Source organism: Eumetopias jubatus, unplaced genomic scaffold (assembly GCF_037043125.1).
Source record: "Eumetopias jubatus isolate StellerSeaLion01/CBP00866 unplaced genomic scaffold, mEumJub1_p1.0 scaffold_2, whole genome shotgun sequence".
NCBI classification, from domain to species: Eukaryota; Metazoa; Chordata; class Mammalia; order Carnivora; family Otariidae; genus Eumetopias; species Eumetopias jubatus.
Window position 1 is genome coordinate 21,024,845 of NW_028274808.1, and position 17,292 is coordinate 21,042,136.

Consider the following 17,292-nt stretch of genomic DNA (forward strand, 5'->3'; position numbering starts at 1 on the left):
AAATAAATGATGGTAATGGTGTTACATTCCTAAAGTAGCCACAAAGCCCACTTAACCATACCATAGCAGAGGAACACTATTTCCTAGGACCTTGTTATGGATAAAATATACCTTCAGTGAAAACATAATATGAAAATGCATTCTCATTTGGAGTTCAGAGTGTAGGAAACAAGCCCTGTTCCTTTCTTTGTCCTCTGCCCTTTTCCCTGCACCCAAAGACAAATACAAATCTTAAGGATTCTATAGAAGGTTTGGTTTCCCTTTATAATCCAATGAGAAGCCAGCCATAAACGTGAAGAGGAAATGCACAATTTTGGAAGAACCTATATGAATATGGGCTACACAGTTGCCTCAGGCAACTGAAAGACACTTAGTTTTTGTTTGTTTTGATAATTAGTTTTTTGATGCTTAAGGGCTTTGGTCATTACTGGGCAAAAGCAGAAATAAGAGTAAGCAAACATCTACTTCAGGCTTTGCTACTACTGTTTCTCCATGGTGTCAGATTGTGGTTCTGATAGAGATCAACCAGTTGTGAATGATCACCATTATTTTTTAAAGCTGTGTCCTTTATTCTGAAGTCTCACTGTCCATTGACATGCTAAGTTTGTCTCTTGAGTCCTAATGAAGAACCGGAGGCAAAATCAGAGACTGTAGCAAAATGGCAGGTGCCCTTTCCAGGGTTCATGGGCCTGTTACACTTAAAGTGTGGTATTTGCTCACTTAACTTTTCCCTCTAACTTTTACCCTGACATGTTTCCTGGGAAATATTGTAGGTCTGCTTCTGCGGCAGCGCCCTTGGCCTAGGTAACTGTAGTGGACTCGGAATTTTAGAGCTCAGCCTGAGCAAAGTTGGCGAGCTCCACAGTTTGTCCAAAAATTGTTGAGTCATTCTTTTTGTGCCTGGAAACAACTTACGTTTTCTTTCTGGGAGGATTCCCATGTGAGTAGAGAGGAAAGATTGACATGCCACGTCAGAGGTGGTTTTCATTATTTAGGTGGGATTTGCTTTTATGTGTTCACTTTGGGACTTAGGTACCTCTGTTCCAGGGCAGATGGGAGAGTTCTTACCTCCTGGCTGGAGCAAGGGAGGTGCAGAACCAGATCTCAGCTTTGTAGCTACCAAGGAATTTGTATGTTATTGTTCTCACGTTAGTGGTGCAGCTGGCTGCCTGTGTTTATTATTATTATTAGCTTATTGACACATCTGCCTTGTCCTCATGGAGATGGATGCTCTTCATTGCTGCACCTTGGGCATGCTTATTACATGCTTACTACACGGCACGGATGGCCATAGAATTCATCTTCCAACTTTTATTTGGGATGAAAGTTCAACTGGACAAGATACATCAACTTGGATTATGCCAGGATGTATGCTCACTTTGTGTTTTTGTTTTTTGGGCTGTTTCTTTTTTTTTTCTTTTTTTTTTTTCCCCCCCATACGGTCACTCTGGATGTAGCATTTACCTTGCATCTCTGTGGACAGGAGCTACATGTCTGGCACATTGTAGGTGCTTAGTGAGCACTTATTGATTCATGAAGGAAGGAATAAGTTGTGGAAAATTGATGCTGTATTTATCTATAAAATGAAATGTACTCTTCTCTCTTATTGCAGCTGGTAATGCCACTGTCATCAAGTATGAGGAAAAACCTCCCAAACCAGCATTTCAGAATGGTTCCTCGGGATCCTTGTATTTGAAGCCTTTGGTATCCAGAGCTCATGCACACTTACTAAAAACTCCTCCAAAAGGTACGTTCCTCATTGCAGAGAGTTAAATTTTAGCAGTGAGGTTCATAGGACATTGAACGGTTATTTACAAAGAGTCTGTCTGAAAAAAGACACATACTACATTTTTACCGTAAAGGGATCTTCTGAGAGTCCGTAGGTTCTGTAGTTAAAATTTGATGCCTATAAATCAAGAGATAAAACACGGGTATAAGGTAAAAATAAATGAGACTTCCAGAGTTAAATTATTCTAAGATAGTGATCTAGAACATTGAGATAGAAATGAATAATTTACTTCCCACCTTTGGTCCAAACCATGCTCTTTTTTTTTTTTTTTCTGTTCTTTCTCCTCTCCTTCTCTGTATTACTCACTAATTGCTTTGGCTATGAAGAACTTTCAGGTTTACAGAATGTGTGGTATATACTTAATATACAATGTTTTCATGCAGCTTTATCACCAAATCTGAAGTGAATTTTCAAGCACATTAGAAGTTGGATTCGTGCTTAGTGAATTGAAAGACTGCTTAACTGAAAGAATTATGAATGAGAAACTTGAAGTAGAATATGTGACCCATATTAGAGGTGGTGTGTGTTAGTTTTTTAAGAAAAGTATTTTATTTACACTATTAGTAATCTCAGCTACTATAGTTACTCTGGGATATATCCATCTTACCAGTAACAGGAAAAGTATTTTCCAGTATTCCAGTTTTAACAGAAGGAAATTGCTTAGTTACAGAGTAAGAAACAATCAATGATATTGGCAGGCAGGGGGGAAATAAAAAATATGTATATCCCTTACCCTGGTATCTAGGTTAAGATATATCTAATGAATTTTTTGATTTCTATTAGTCATAAAAACAAAGGAAAAATAGATTGCAAGTATATTCTTAATAGACAATTTCAATTAGAAAATAGGAGTTTAATGAAAGCAACACAATGGTTTGTGTGAGTGAACTGATGAGGAGGCAAGAGAAGTATGCAAAACTGGTCAGATAACATTGTCAAATATGACTGAAGAATATCTGCCTTGATGATACCATTTACAAGCAGTCATTCGACTTTCACACAACTCAGTTTTACCTTACATTCAAGGGAAATTACAGGTCAGTAGGTTATACTCCTGAGTTGTAGTCAAGAACCCCTTTTCTTGGCCTGTAAGAATTAGCCTTTTTATTTTATTTTTTTGAAGATTTTATTTATCCATTTGACAGATATCGAGAGAGAGAGAGAGCACAGGCAGGGGGAGCAGCAGGCTGAGGGAGAGGGAGAAGCAGACTCCCCACTGAGCAGGGAGCCCAACGTGGGGCTCAGGCCCAGGACCCCGGGATCATGACCTCAGCCACCCAGGCGCCCCTTAAATAAGTTTCTAATGCATTAGATTGCCCATTGCTGGAATGACATTCTTGCTGGAATGACATCAGTATCTGAATCTGCAGTTTTTATTGATGATGATAAAGCCCCAGCATCTACCTATATACCAGTAACTGAAAAGGGATGTTAAACTTTGATGCTAAGTAACTTCCAGAGAATTGGAACTCTGTGATTCCACAGATAACTTTATGGAATAGGGAACTCCAGTTTTCTAATACGTCTTGCTGTTGAATTTGCAAGCTTTTGTATCACAAACATTTTACTTGAGTGGGGATGAATGATTTTCATTTATAATGGCCACAGATTTTTTTAAAAGATTTTATTTATTTATTTATTTATTTATTTATTGAGAGAGAGAGATTGAGAATGACAGACAGAGGGAGGGAGCGCAGTAGGAGGGGGAGAGGGAGAGGGAATCTCAAGCGGACTCCTAAGCGTAAAGTCTGACATGGGGCTCGATCTCATGACCCTGAGATCATGACCTGAGCTGAAACTAAAGAGTCCGACGCTTAACCAGCTGAGCCACCCAGGTGCCCCTAATGGCCACATATTTTAAGAGATTATGGTCTCTGTGAAATTCTACAGATAGGTAGAATGTGGCAGCTATTCTAACTAGTAATCTGCAGATGATGATGCTCTATAAATGACCATCTCTGGTCAAGTAGAAGCACTCCTTGTTTTCTTCTAGTGACTTATCTTTGTAGCTCTGTATGTATTACCACTACTTGTATTTTTGGTCAGATTTATTAATGTATAATTGACAAATAAGATTGTAGTATGCTTGGTGATTTGATACACATACACATTGCAAAAGGATCCGCTGGTTGTGTTTCATATTGTGTCAGTTTGGAGAAGCAGCTTCAGTATTCTTTCCATCCTAGCTGAATAGCAAGTGAATTGGATTTAATGCCTGGCAATTTAGAAATCACACACTAGGGACTGTCTTTCATAAATACCCTGCCTATTTTGCTCTGTCAGCAGTGGAATGGCATCAACTGTGTAATATGGGTGTAAATTCAGTACTGTTAACATTTGCACTCTGACTGTTCTTGACTGAAAAAATACTCTAGTTTTCCTATCATATTTAATTTGTGACAATGAATTCATATCACCCTTAAACACTCATCCTGATGTTATCTGGAGTATCATTTTATACCTAGAATATACTTGATAAAGTTAATTGTATTTCAGTGGTATTTGTCATCTGGAACCTAAAATTTAGATAATGGATTGTTTTTGAAAATATTTTTTAAATGGCTAATTTTTGTGTGCTATTTCACTCAAAACGTGTAATTTACAAATATTTCTTTTATTTTTTAGGTCCCTCGAGAAAAATATTTACAGCTTTTAATGTGGGTAAGTGACAACTTTAAATATGGAGGGAGAAAAAAAGAATCTTTTTGTAAAGTCATGTTATCATTGCAAGTATTTAAATATATTTACAGTGTTTTTTTTCACTATTTTGCTTAAAACAGAATTTCAGGTGTGGCACAAACTTAGCTGCTTGTGACTTGGATCAGCATAGGTTAAAACTTGGTCAGCATGATTAACAAGCAATCAGACAGAAAAGGACATTTTATTAATAACAGATAATTTTAGTTTTTTAAAATGATTTTTTAAATGTGATCTAAAATGGAGAATATACTTTTTTCTACAATAAATGCTTTTTAAAAATTGTATAGTCTTCCATTGCTAAATCTCAGCATCAGGTTTTAACACCTTTTAACGGTTCAGATGAACATTTTTCTGTTCTTTTTTACACTTCTACTGAACAAACTTGCATCGGTCTTTAAAACAGTTTCACCCATTTGAAGCACAACTGGGAGTTTAAAGGTTTTGTCTCTTGAGAAGCCATAAAGACTCATGAAATGTATTCACCACAGTTCCTATATTTGATCTATAGCTAACCAGGCCCCCATATACTACTGCATTCTCTCATTTAATATTCATTTATAAGACAGTTATGTGGCTTCTAAATGCATTGAAGATTAGAACAGCAATTCAAAAGGGAGAAAGGACTTATAGCACATTGACTACAGTTTATCATCCTTGTGACCATGTTTGGTGCTCAGGGTACATTAGTGAGCCAGAGATGAACAAGGGCCTTCTCTTCAGGAAGCTAGGCAGGTACAAGTTTGTGAGGCCCTGAATTTAGGAAGTAATTAAAGAAAGTAGGGTTGATATATTAATAAAGGGAATAACTAATATCCTTGATGTTTCCAAGCTGTGTCCAGTTTCTCAGCTTAATCAAACAGGGATATGTAAGGGAATTATATCATAATTGTTAACCTTTTGTAAGTTCTTAAAACTAAGGAAGACTCAACCATCCAGAGTGATTTAAATTCTAAAGGTTCCCAATAGCCTGAGTTTGAATATATTTTTACTATAGCTTTCTTAATTTTAAAAAAACACAAAAACTCTTCTATACACATTGAGATTTTTATTTTCTTTTGTTTTAAATTTCTAGTACATCCTGGTATTTGGGAGAAAAAGAGAGCTAGCTAATATACTGTAGAGTGATTTTATATTAGAAAATCAGATGACCTTTAATAGGAAACTAGATGGTATAACTCTATTTAACTGAGAAACTTCCAGAATGTTTTCCGAAGTGACTGCACCATTTTACATTTCCACCACAGTGTATGAGGGGTCTAGTTCCTTCACATTCTTGCCAACACTTGATTTTATCTTTCTTTCTTATAGTCATTTTAATAGGTATGAGGTGGTTTTGATTTGCATTTCCCTGATGGCTAATAATGTTGAGCATCTTTTCATGTGTTTATTGGCCATTTGTAGGTCTCCTTTGGGGAAACATTTATTCAAATCTTTTGCCCATTTAAAAATTATTTGTATTATTGAATTGTAGGAGTTCTTTATATATAACCTAAGTAACCAGATCCTTCTCAGAAAGATGATTTGCAAATATTTTCTTCCACTCTTTTCACTTTCTTAATAGCGCTATTTGAAGCACTAATATTTCCAATTTTGGTGAGGTCCAGTTAATTGATTTCTTCTTCTGTCACTTAAGCCTTTGTTGTTGTTGTTTTAATTGAAGTATAGTTGACATACAATATTTCAGGTATAGGATACAGTGAGCATTTATATACATAGCAAAATGATCACAATAAGTCTGTTACCACACAAAATTATTAAAATATCATTGACTATATTCCCAATGCTGTACTTAACATGCCTGTGAAGTTTTTATTTTATAACTGGAAGTTCATACCTTTTAATCTATTTGCCCATTCCCGCACCTGTTTGCCCATTCCCCCACCACCTTTTCCTCTGGCAACCACCACTTGGTTCTTATACAGTTGACCCCTGAAAAACATGGGTTTGAACTGCATGGGTCCGCTTATACATGGACTTTTTTCAATAAATATAGTACAGTACTCTAAATGTGTTTTCTTTCCTTATGATTTTCTTATTAATGTTTTTTCTCTAGCTTACTTCATTGTAAGAATATAGTATATAATACATATAGCCTACAAAATGTGTGTTACTACACTCTTTGTTATCAGTAAGCCTTCCAGTCAATAGTAATAGTTAAGTTTTAGGGGAGTCAAAGTTGTATACAGATTTTCAACTGGGGGGGAGTGTCAGCACCCCTAACTCCTGGATTTCTCAAGGCTCAACTGAATTTGAGTCTTATTTGTTCATTTCTTTTGTTTTTTAGATTCCACATGTAAGTGAGATCATATGGTATTTGTCTTTACCTGTCTGACTTGTTTCACTTAGGATAATACCCTCTAGGCCCATCTATGTTATTGCAAATTGCAAAATCTCATTCTTTTTTATGGCTAACTAATATTCTATTGTGTATCTATACCACATACTCTTTATCCATTCATTTATCGATGGACATGTAGGTTACTTCCACTTGGATATTGCAAATAATGCTGCACTGAACATAGGGGTGCATATATATATTCGAATTAGTGTTTTCATGTTCTTCAGATAAATATCCAAAAGTGGAATCGCTAGATTATATGGTATCTCTATTTTTTATTTGTTGAGGAACCACCATAATGTTTTCCATAGTGGCCTCACCAGTGAACATTCCCACCAGTGGTGTATGAAGGTTTTCTTTTCCTCACATCCTCACCCACACTTGCTATTTCTTGCCTTTTCAATAAGAGCCATTCTGATGGGTGTAGGGTAATATCTCATAGAGGTTATGACTTGTATTTCCCTGATGATTAGTTATGTTGAACATCTTTCCATGTATCTGTGGTCCGTCTATTATATGTCTTTGGAAAAATGTCTATTCAGTTCCTCTGCCCATTTTTTAATAGGACTCTTGATTTTGTTTCATTTTTGGTGTTGAGTTGTGTAAGTTCATCATGTATTTTGGATATTAACTCATTATTGGATATATCATTTGCAAATACCTTCTCCAATTCAGTGGGTTGCCTTTTCATTTTTTAATGGTTTCCTTTACTGTGCAAAGCTTTTTAGTTTGATACAGGTCTCATTATTTATTTTTTCTTTTATTTCCCTTTGCTGAGGAGACAGATTCAAAAAATATTGATAAGACTATGTTTTCTTTTAGTTTTATTGTTTCAGGTCTTACATTTAGGTCTTTAAACCATTTTGGGTCGACTCCTGGTAATGTTTTGAATAAAGGTGATGACCGTGGGCAACCTTGTCTTAGTCCTGCTCTTAGAGGAAAAACTTACAGTTTTTTACTGTTGAGTATAATGTGAGCTGTGAGTTTGTCATACATGGCCTTTCTTATGCTGAGGTATATTCCCTGTATAACCATTTTCTTGAGAGTTTTTATCATAAATCAATGTTAAATTTTGTCAGGTGCTTTTTCTGCATCTATTGAGACAATCCTTAGATATTTATCCTTCATTTTGTTAAGGTGGTGTATCATGTTGATTGATTTGTGGATGTTGATCCACCATTGCACATCTGGAATAAATCTCACTTGATCATGGTGTATGATCCTTTTGATGTATTGTTGAATTTGGTTTTCTAACATACTGTTGAGGATTTTTGCATCAGTGTTCACCAGGGATGTTGGCCTGTACTTTTAAGGCTACTGTTTCCTTACTGATTTTTGTCTGAATGATACCTACTTACGTAAGTGGAGTGTTAAAAGTCCCCTGATATTATACTATTGTCAGTTTCTCCCTTTATGTCTGTTAATATTGGCTTTGTCTATTTAGGTGCTCCTATGTTGGGTGCATTGATGTTTATAATTTTTTAAATTGTTTTTGTTGGATTGATCCCTTTATTGTTTTGTAATTCCCTTCTTTGTTAGTCTTTGTTGTAAAGTCTACTTTGTCTGATATGAGTATTGCTATCCCAGTTTCCTTTTTGTTTCTATTTGCGTGGTATATTTTTTTTTCTATCCTTCACTTTTAGTATGTGTGTCCTTAGGTCTGAAGGGGGTCTTTTGTAGGCAACATATAGATGGGTCTTTTTTTTCATCCATTCAACTAGCCTATGTCTTTGATTGGAGCATTTAGTCCATTTACATTCAAAGTAATCATTGGGATGTATGTATTATTGCCATTTTGTTTTCTGATTGTTTTTGTAGTTCTTTTCTGTTGCCTTCTACTTCTCTTGCTCTCTTCCCTAGTGTTTTGATGATATTTAGTCTTCTGATTTTTTTCTCTGTGTTTTTTGCTTATCTCTTACAGGTCTTTGGTTTGTGGTTATCGTGAGATTTATATATAACACCCTATATATATATATATATATATATATATATATATATATATATATATGCAATTTATATTAAGTTGGTGGTTACCTAAGTTTGAACATTTTAAGCACTACATTTCTACTCCCTCTCTTTCAGTGTTTGATGTACTTGATGTCATATTTTACATCTTTATTTTGGTATACCTAAAATAATTATTGTGGATACAGTTGATTTTACTGCCTTTGTCTTTTAATCTTTATACTATTTTTATAAGTGATTGACCCACTATCTTTACCATATGTGTGCTTTTACCAGTGAGAGTTTTTTTCTTTCCTTATTTTCTTCTGGTTATGACCTTTTCTTTTTTTTTTCCTTAAGATTCATTTATTTTAGAGAGAGAGCAAGCATGTGTGAGCAGGGGGAGGGGCAGAGGGAGAAGAAGAGAGAGAATCTCAGAGTGCAGAGCCTGACGCAGGGCCAATCCCACAACCCAAGGTCATGACTTGAGCCAAAATCAAGAGTCGGACACTTTAACTGACTGAGCCACTCAGGTACCCCATGACCTTTTCTGCTTAAAGAGGTCTCTAACATTTCTTGTAAGACCAACTTCATGGTGATGAACTCCTTTGACTTTTGTTTGGGAAACTTTTTATCTCTTCTTCAATTCCGAATGATTATCTGGCTGGGGAGAGTCTTCTGGTTGTAGAATTTTTTTCTTTTTGGACTTTGAATATAGCATGCCACTTTCTTCTGACCTGCAGTTTCTGCTGCCAAGTCAGCTGATAGTCTAATGGTGGTTCCCTTGTATGTAACTAATTGCTTTTCTCTTGCTGCTTTTAAGATTCTCTCCTTATCTTTCATTTTTTAAAAGATTTTATTTTTAAGTAATCTCTACAGCCAACATGGGACTTGAACTCTCACCTCCAAGATCGAGAGTTGCATGCTTTACCCACTAAGCCAGCCAGGTGCCCCTCCTTATCTTTCATTTTTTACATTTAATTATTAATGTGTTTTCTTGTCAACCTCTTGGGGTTCCTCTTGTTTGGGGCTCTCTGTGCTTGCTGGACCTGGATGTCTGCTTCCTTCCCCAGGTTAGAAAAGTTTTGAGCCATTATATCTTCAAATAGGTTTTCTGTCCCTTTCTCTGTCATTTCTCCTTCCGAGACCCCAGAACACAAATGTTAGTATGCTTGATATTATCATATAGGCTTCTTAAACCATCGTCATTAAAAAAAAATTTTTTTTTTTGGCTATTGAACTTTGATCATTTCCACTCCTCTGTCTTCCAGATCACTAATCCATTTTTCTGCATTCTCTAATCTGCTGTTGATTCTCTCTAGTGTATTTTTCATTTCAGTTATTGTATTCTGAACTACAGTTTTTTTTAATGTTAGCTATCTCCTTGTTGAAGTTCTCCCTCAGTTCCTCCATACTTCTGTTAGATGCATTTATGAACATTATTTTGATCTATCAGATAGATGCCTTATCTTTCATTTAGTTCTTTTTCTGAGGTTCTGTCTTGTTTTTTTGTTTGAAACATATTCCTATCTCCTTGTTTTGCCTATGTTCGTTTCTATGTATTAGGTAGATCAGTTATGTCTCCTGGTCTTGAAGGATTGGCTTTATGTAGAAAGTATCCTATTGGGCCCGGAAGCACAATCCCCCCTGGTCATCAGAGTCAGGCATTCCATGGTGTTTCCTTTTTTGGACTCTGTGTTCATTCCTCTTTCATTTGATCACTACTCTTGTGGACATACCAGTGGGTAGGGCTGGTCCCCCTCCAATTCCTTGCAGGAGCTGCTTTAGCAGGGCATCATTCTGTCTGAGGCTGCCTGCTGGTGTTGCATGTAAAAGCTTCTTGGGTCGTGCAGTGAGACTGGTCCCATCAGGGTTCTCCTGCTGGGTGAGGTAGGGCTGGAGCCACTTTGTCTTCTGTTATGGGTGTGTTGAAGATGGCACATCCACAGAGGAGTATGGGGCAGGGCAAGTAGTGCTGGTAGTATAGATGGAGAGTGTTAGAACTGGTACCCACCAGTGTTAGGCCAGCTTAGACAGGAGGGCAAAAAATGGCACCAGCTAGCACTTCTGTCATGGAGAAGTTCCTGCAGATCCCTGCCCCTTCAGCACATACCCTAAAATTAGTCAGCAAATCTCATTCTTGTGTGGCCCAGGTGCTTTTCAAACTGCTGCTTTGCTATGTCTCAGAGCAAGTAAGTTTGTGCACAGGCCTTTTGAGAATGGAGTCTTGGTTTTTCTGTAGCCCTCCAGTTCTCCCAGAGTTAAACCTCATTGATTTTCAATGAGGGACTCGTTTCCGGGTGCCGGGCCCTCAGGGTGGAGGTGCCCAATGTGGGGCTTGAACCCCTTGCTCCTCAGGGAGGGTCTCTGGGGCTGTGATAGCCCTCCTTCTTGTGTATTGTTGTGCTGGAGGTATGGGTCCCGTAGAAACTGTGTCTCTACCCCTCCTGTCCTTTTTGATGTTGCTTTTCCTTTATAGCTTTGTCTGTGGAAGAGCTGTTCTAGTCTTGAGGGCATTCTCAGAGAGTTGCTGTATATGTAGGTGAAGGCTTGGTGTGTCTGAGGGAGGAGGTAAGCTCAGGATTCTCCTACTTGGCCACCTGGATCCCCTCTCTGATTCTGATCTCCTGTGGAAGAAGCCATTGATTGATGCAAGGTCATGAAGATTTATGCCTATATTTTCTTAGAAGATTTTTATACTTTAAGCTCTTAGACTTAGGCCTGTGATCCATTTTAAGTTAATTTTTGTAAATGAAATAGAGGGTCCGGCTTCATTCTTTTACATGTAGATATCCAGTTGTGCCAGCACCGTTTGTTGAAAACACTAATCTTTCCATCATTGAAATGTCTTGGCACCTTTGTTAAAAATAGTTGCCTGTAAATGTGAGAATTTATTTCTGGACTCTCAAATCTATTCCATGGATCTATGTGTCTCTCTTTGCTAATACCATGCTGTTGCTTACTGTGGTATACAATAAGCTTTGACATCAGGAAGTGTGAATTTTCTAACTTGTTCTTTTTCAAGATTCTTATGGCTATTCTGGGTTCCTTGAATTTCTATATGAACTTTTGGGTCAGTGTTCCTTTCTGCAAAGAAGTCAGCTGGGATTTTGGTAGAGATTGCATTGAATCTGTGGATGAATTTGTGGAGTATTGCCATTTTTACAATATCAGGTATTTTGAGCCATGAATATGGAAGGGCTTCCCTTTTAGTTAGAGCTTCAGTTTCCTTCAATAATTTTCAAAGTACAAGTTTTACAGGTCTTTTGGTGAGTATTTGTATGCAACTTTTCTGTACTTTGGAAGGTGCTGTTGATATTGGTCACAATAAAAGTGCTGGTTAAATAAATCTAATATGCCTGTCTTAATCTCAATTAAATGTGAAACATGGAAAGGCATTCTTCATTCATGTCTCAAGTCTATAATCATGTAAACTGTTATAAAGCATATTTTTTTCTGATAGGCATAGTAAATAATCCCAGTATATTATCCCTTCTCTACAATAAACTATTAGCATTAGACGTTTTTCCTTTTCATAATGTTGGGCTGACATCATGCCTTATTTCCAAAGCATATCATTGACCTTTGACATATCAGTAACCCTTGACAAGTATGGTTATCAGATTGGCAAATTAACTCCTGATTAAATGAGAAAAGAAGTGGAAATTATGAATCATGTTGTGGTTTTCTTTGGTAAAGACTTTATCTATGGAGTAGAAATGAGGTATATGACAGAGAATTCCTGCCTCCAATTAACCCTTAATAATCAATGTTGTAATAATTACAGTGGAAAAGATGTGTTTTAAAGGGTCTTCATGGCAGTTTCATCTTGATTATGTGGCATGAATATGCATTTTTTCAAAAATCATAAACATGACTTTTCCATTTATTTTCCTAGTTGATGGTTACTAGGATGGTTACTAGTTGATGGATACTAACCTAGTATTATGATGAGCCCACGGAGAAAAAGTCAGTGTGTTGGCTTTTAGAGAAATAGCTTTGATGTTAACTTGTGTCGAAATAGCCAGTGACTTGGGGTGGATCATGTTAACCTCTCTGATAATAGTTTCCTGTGTAATTGAAATGATTGACCACTAAGGTTTCTCCCTGCTATAATATTCTATGATTGCAAAGCACCTTGACTTTCTTCATATTCTGCTTGCAAACAGTCTTTTAGATGGTACACAAGACATTATTCCACATACAAATATGTTCCTCTAAGCATTGAATTTTAAATAATTGTGCTATGGCTGTGAGATAGTTTTTTCTTTTTAAGCACAAATAGTGGTGAAGAGTAATCTGACCATCTCTTCATATTCTTTTGCTCTAGTAAAATGGTCACTTAATTGTAGCAGTTTGCTAAATTCTAAGAAGTTTAGCATGTTTTTTTTTTTTATTTTAAATAAAACCAGATAACTTTTCTGTCCTGTTTTGTTGCTTAACAGGAGTAATCACTTCTATTGACATTTAGCATATGCAGAAACTTTTAACTATTCCTCTTAAATATTTGAGGTACCTCTCTCACATATACATAAATGATTCTAGGATTAGGCAATTCTCACTTTCAAAGTTTGGGGAAATTTCTTGGGATAGATTCTTGAAAGTAGTTTAAGTAAATCAAAACCTATATATTTGTAGTCATTTCACTCAAATAAGTGAATTGTTTTCCAAAAACCCCATATCCCTTTATACCATGATTGCAACAGTGTTGGCTTCACCATACTCTGGTCGACAGTTGGGTATTATTTTTAAATTGCGGCTAATGTAATAGTTGAAAAGTATATGTCACTGTTCTAGCTTAACTTTTCATCAGTTGCTTCAAAGACACTTCCATTATTTCATAAGACAATAAAGAGGAGTAGAAAGAGAATAAACTTTTGAGGTGTTGAATATTGGTTTGAATCTTAGTCTTGCTACATTCTGCTTGTGTCCTGACCTTAGGCTGGTCCTGACCTTAGGCTGGTTGCTAAGCTTCTCCAAGTCTCAAATTTCTCATCTGGGAATGTGGGAATGTTCTAGGAATAATTCCCAGGATAGGAGTAAATTTGACTTCATAGAATTATTGTATAAAAAGCTTTCAAATGGAAAGCTGCTAGGGATGGTGATGATGAGAATCCCTTCCATTGTTCTTGGGATTCTAGTGGCTTATTCTGAGTTCTTTTGCAGGAGGTTGAATTATTTTAAATCCTTAAAGCAAGCAGGAAAAGCCACTTAGAGTCAAGAACCATCCTCATGGGCTCTAGCTGCTGTAATTTATTTAAAGAATCTGGTGCTAAAAGATTTTAGTCAACAGTGATTCTAAATAAAACTTGGTTTACTGTTTATAAGGAAGATGTCACACATACCACATACTATAATTACCTTGGTTCTACCGCACATTAAATCTGTTTGGGATACCAAAGCATGAGAGATGTATTTATCCAGCCCCCTGATTGTTTTACACGAGATCATCAGGCTCAGGAGCCATGGTGTCTGCCTTGGAGACTAGAAAATGCACTGCTCCTTGCATACCCATTTACTAAATACAGCACAAGAGGATAGGGTTGCTTTTAGTACCCCCCCATTTCCTAGTGTTGGGAAACAGTTGAGAGTTGCAGACCTGCTCTGATGACATCATACTGGTGTAGCCAGCATTTCCCCTGGTGAATAAAGGGATGAGCCTGTCTTTCCGCATTGGTTTATGATTATAACTTTTATCCTACTGAAAAAGCAGATTTTGTTTTGATACGTGATAAATTTAGTGTTTCACATCAGGGGAAAGTGTAGATTATTTAGCAAATCTTGTTGGGACAAAGGCTATCTTTTCAGCAGGAGCTAGGTTCCTACTTCACACACTACATGCAAAAGTATTCCATATTGATGGAACCTTTAAACAAAAAGTAGAGTGATAAGAGCACTAAGAATATAGACTTAGATAGAAAAGGCCTTTTTCTAGGAACATTAGTACAAAAAAAAAGATTAATAATTATGACAACGAAAGTTTTAGACTTCCCTTTTGTCAAAAACTTTGTAAATGTGGTGATGGATGTTAACCATAAGTAGATTTATTGTGGTGATAATTTTTCAATCTATACAAGTACTGAATCATGTTGTACACCTGAAACTAATATGTTCTGTCAGTTATGTCTCAAAAATTATAAACAGTATTAATAGCAAACAACAAACTGGGACAAGATATGTAACACATTTATTCCAGATAGGACTTTTTCAAACCAGCAAGTAAAGATGACCCTGCAAGAGAAATGTAAATGGACAGACACAAAAGAAAAAGTATGAAGGGCTAGGAGACATGAAAAGGTTTACAAGTGGCTAATTAAAATAATGTGCTCTCAGTGCTTATATATTTTTAAGAGTAATACCTGGTATTGGTGAATGAGTGAGGAACAGGTACCACATATATACTACAGAGGGTAGATAAATTATAACAGCCTTTCTGGAGGCACTATGGGGACATAGAACAGAAGTCTTCTACCCAGGAATTCGATTTATCAGAATTGTTTAAAGGGAAGATACTGATTATTTTTTTTTTATTTTTTGACTTTCAGAATTATTTAGAAAGAGGGAAAATTGGAAACAACCTGAATGATTTAAACAACACCTGTTTAAGTTAAACCACTTGTTTAAGTTATGTTCACTGACATTTCATTGACAATTTTGAAGCCATTAAAAAGCAATATAGAGGGTTAGCTAATGCCTTGGGAAGATAAGTGAGAAGTTTTTAAGTTTACTAAGTTTATTAATCTTGTATTAAGTTTAAAAATTGGTTACAGAGCATTATGATATATAGGTGATTTAACTTTTTTAAGAAATATTTTGCAGTGAAGATGGGTTTTTGTTTTTAAAAACATTTTACATGGGTAAAACAAAACATCTTTCACTTTTTGGAGACCAAAGAAATAAAAGGCAATGTCACTGATCTTGGAGAACTTATAATCTTTATGGGTAGGTGGAGGCTAAAATTTTTTATAATTGTTTTATGTGAATTTTAAAATAGTCACAATATAGGCATTCTTCTTCTTACTAAGGAAGAGGACATTATGGAAAAATTGGACCCTGAGTTGAACTTCCTACAATTCAAACAGATTTGAACATAAGACAGTAAAGATTATGAGGCATAAAAATGAAGAAAATGTGGCAGTCATGTTGTGTTAGGGACAGTAGGAGATAAACACTAAGATGGATATATCTGGTATAGGAGTTCTAGGGAAGATTGGACAGAGACGCCTGAATCCCTGGTTTAAATATTAATCTTCTGCAGATTCTTCATGATCATCAATAGTAAACATATCAGTCCTAGTGTGGTTGCATTTCCTAGCATCTAAGCAGCCCTGCACAGCATATGCTTGAATCACAACATCACTGTGTTGTAAATTGAGTCCGATTAAGCAACCGCGCGCGCACCCACACACCCACACCCCCCCCCCCCACACACACACACAGTTCCACACAGGCCTCAGTGGAATCTGTGGTTCTCTGGAATGTACTAGGGTACTATAACATATTGACCTGCCGAACACTTACACCATCCATATCATATCTTTTTTTGTTTGTATATTAAGCCTTACTAAAGACTTTCCACAATTTTTATTGTTTTTTTATGTGTGTCATTAATAGAAACTCCACTTAATTCTGTACCCTTTTTATAAAGCTATTCTGTCACTTCAACTTACTTAAAAGTTGAATTTTTTGGACTCTTTAAAAGGGGGAAGAATAGAGAAACCTATGGCAAAGAAATTGAAAATCCTGCCTACTCCAATTCTCAGCATTGCTGACTTTTTTTTTTATACTTTCTTCAGTATTTTTTCTTGTTCTTTAAAATTGGGATCCTACTATATGTACAATTTTATTTTTTAAAAAATTAGAGCATGCGCACACACAGGAGCGGGGAAGGAGCAGAGGGAAAAGCTGACTCCCCATCGCTGATGGAGGACCCTGGGATCATGACCTGAGCCGAAGGCAGATGCTTAACTGACTGAGCCACCCAGGCGCCCCTATCCATACAATTCTAAATCATGGTTTTGTTTTTCCACTTGACATCGTAACACAAGCTTTGCTGCCCCTCGTAAAAACTCTTATTCCTAATTTTTATACCTGTAATAACATTGTTTTTAGGTAACAAAAGTTCCTTAAATTTTTCTTTACTGTCCTTGGTGATCTTTAGATGTTCTCTTCAATTAGGACTTTGTATAATAACAAAGTTGGGCACTTCAGGTACTTCTCCTCTACTTGGTGTAACTTTCAGAGACTACAGCTAGTACACAAGTGATTACTGACCAAATAAGTAATCAAAGGAATCTCTTTGAGCCAATTTTTAAATCCGTGCTTCCCTGTCCACTCCTCCCCAAAGTATATATGCTATAAAAATAGTTGTAACTCCCTACTAACCACTCATTCAGTTATTTAGAAGAGCGACTATATATGAAGTGTTTAGGGGAGTACCAGGCACCCAAGATTCTAAAAGTTGGCTGTTAACTCTTCATGAAAACGCTCACTTGTGCTAGCTTGCCACCAGGGGGCAGAC

The 17,292-nt window shown here is 36.4% G+C and overlaps 1 protein-coding gene across 3 annotated transcripts in view; it reads left to right on the forward strand.

Annotated features, from left to right (window-relative positions):
* Positions 1-17,292, forward strand: part of MTUS1 (microtubule associated scaffold protein 1) — a 112,684-nt gene that overhangs the window by 42,690 nt on the left and 52,702 nt on the right. For all 3 annotated transcript variants that reach the window (XM_028099811.2, XM_028099813.2, XM_028099814.2), the window contains 2 exons: positions 1,613-1,747; positions 4,415-4,450. In XM_028099811.2, the coding sequence (XP_027955612.2) occupies positions 1,613-1,747; positions 4,415-4,450 (171 nt within the window). The remainder of the gene's footprint in view (positions 1-1,612; positions 1,748-4,414; positions 4,451-17,292) is intronic.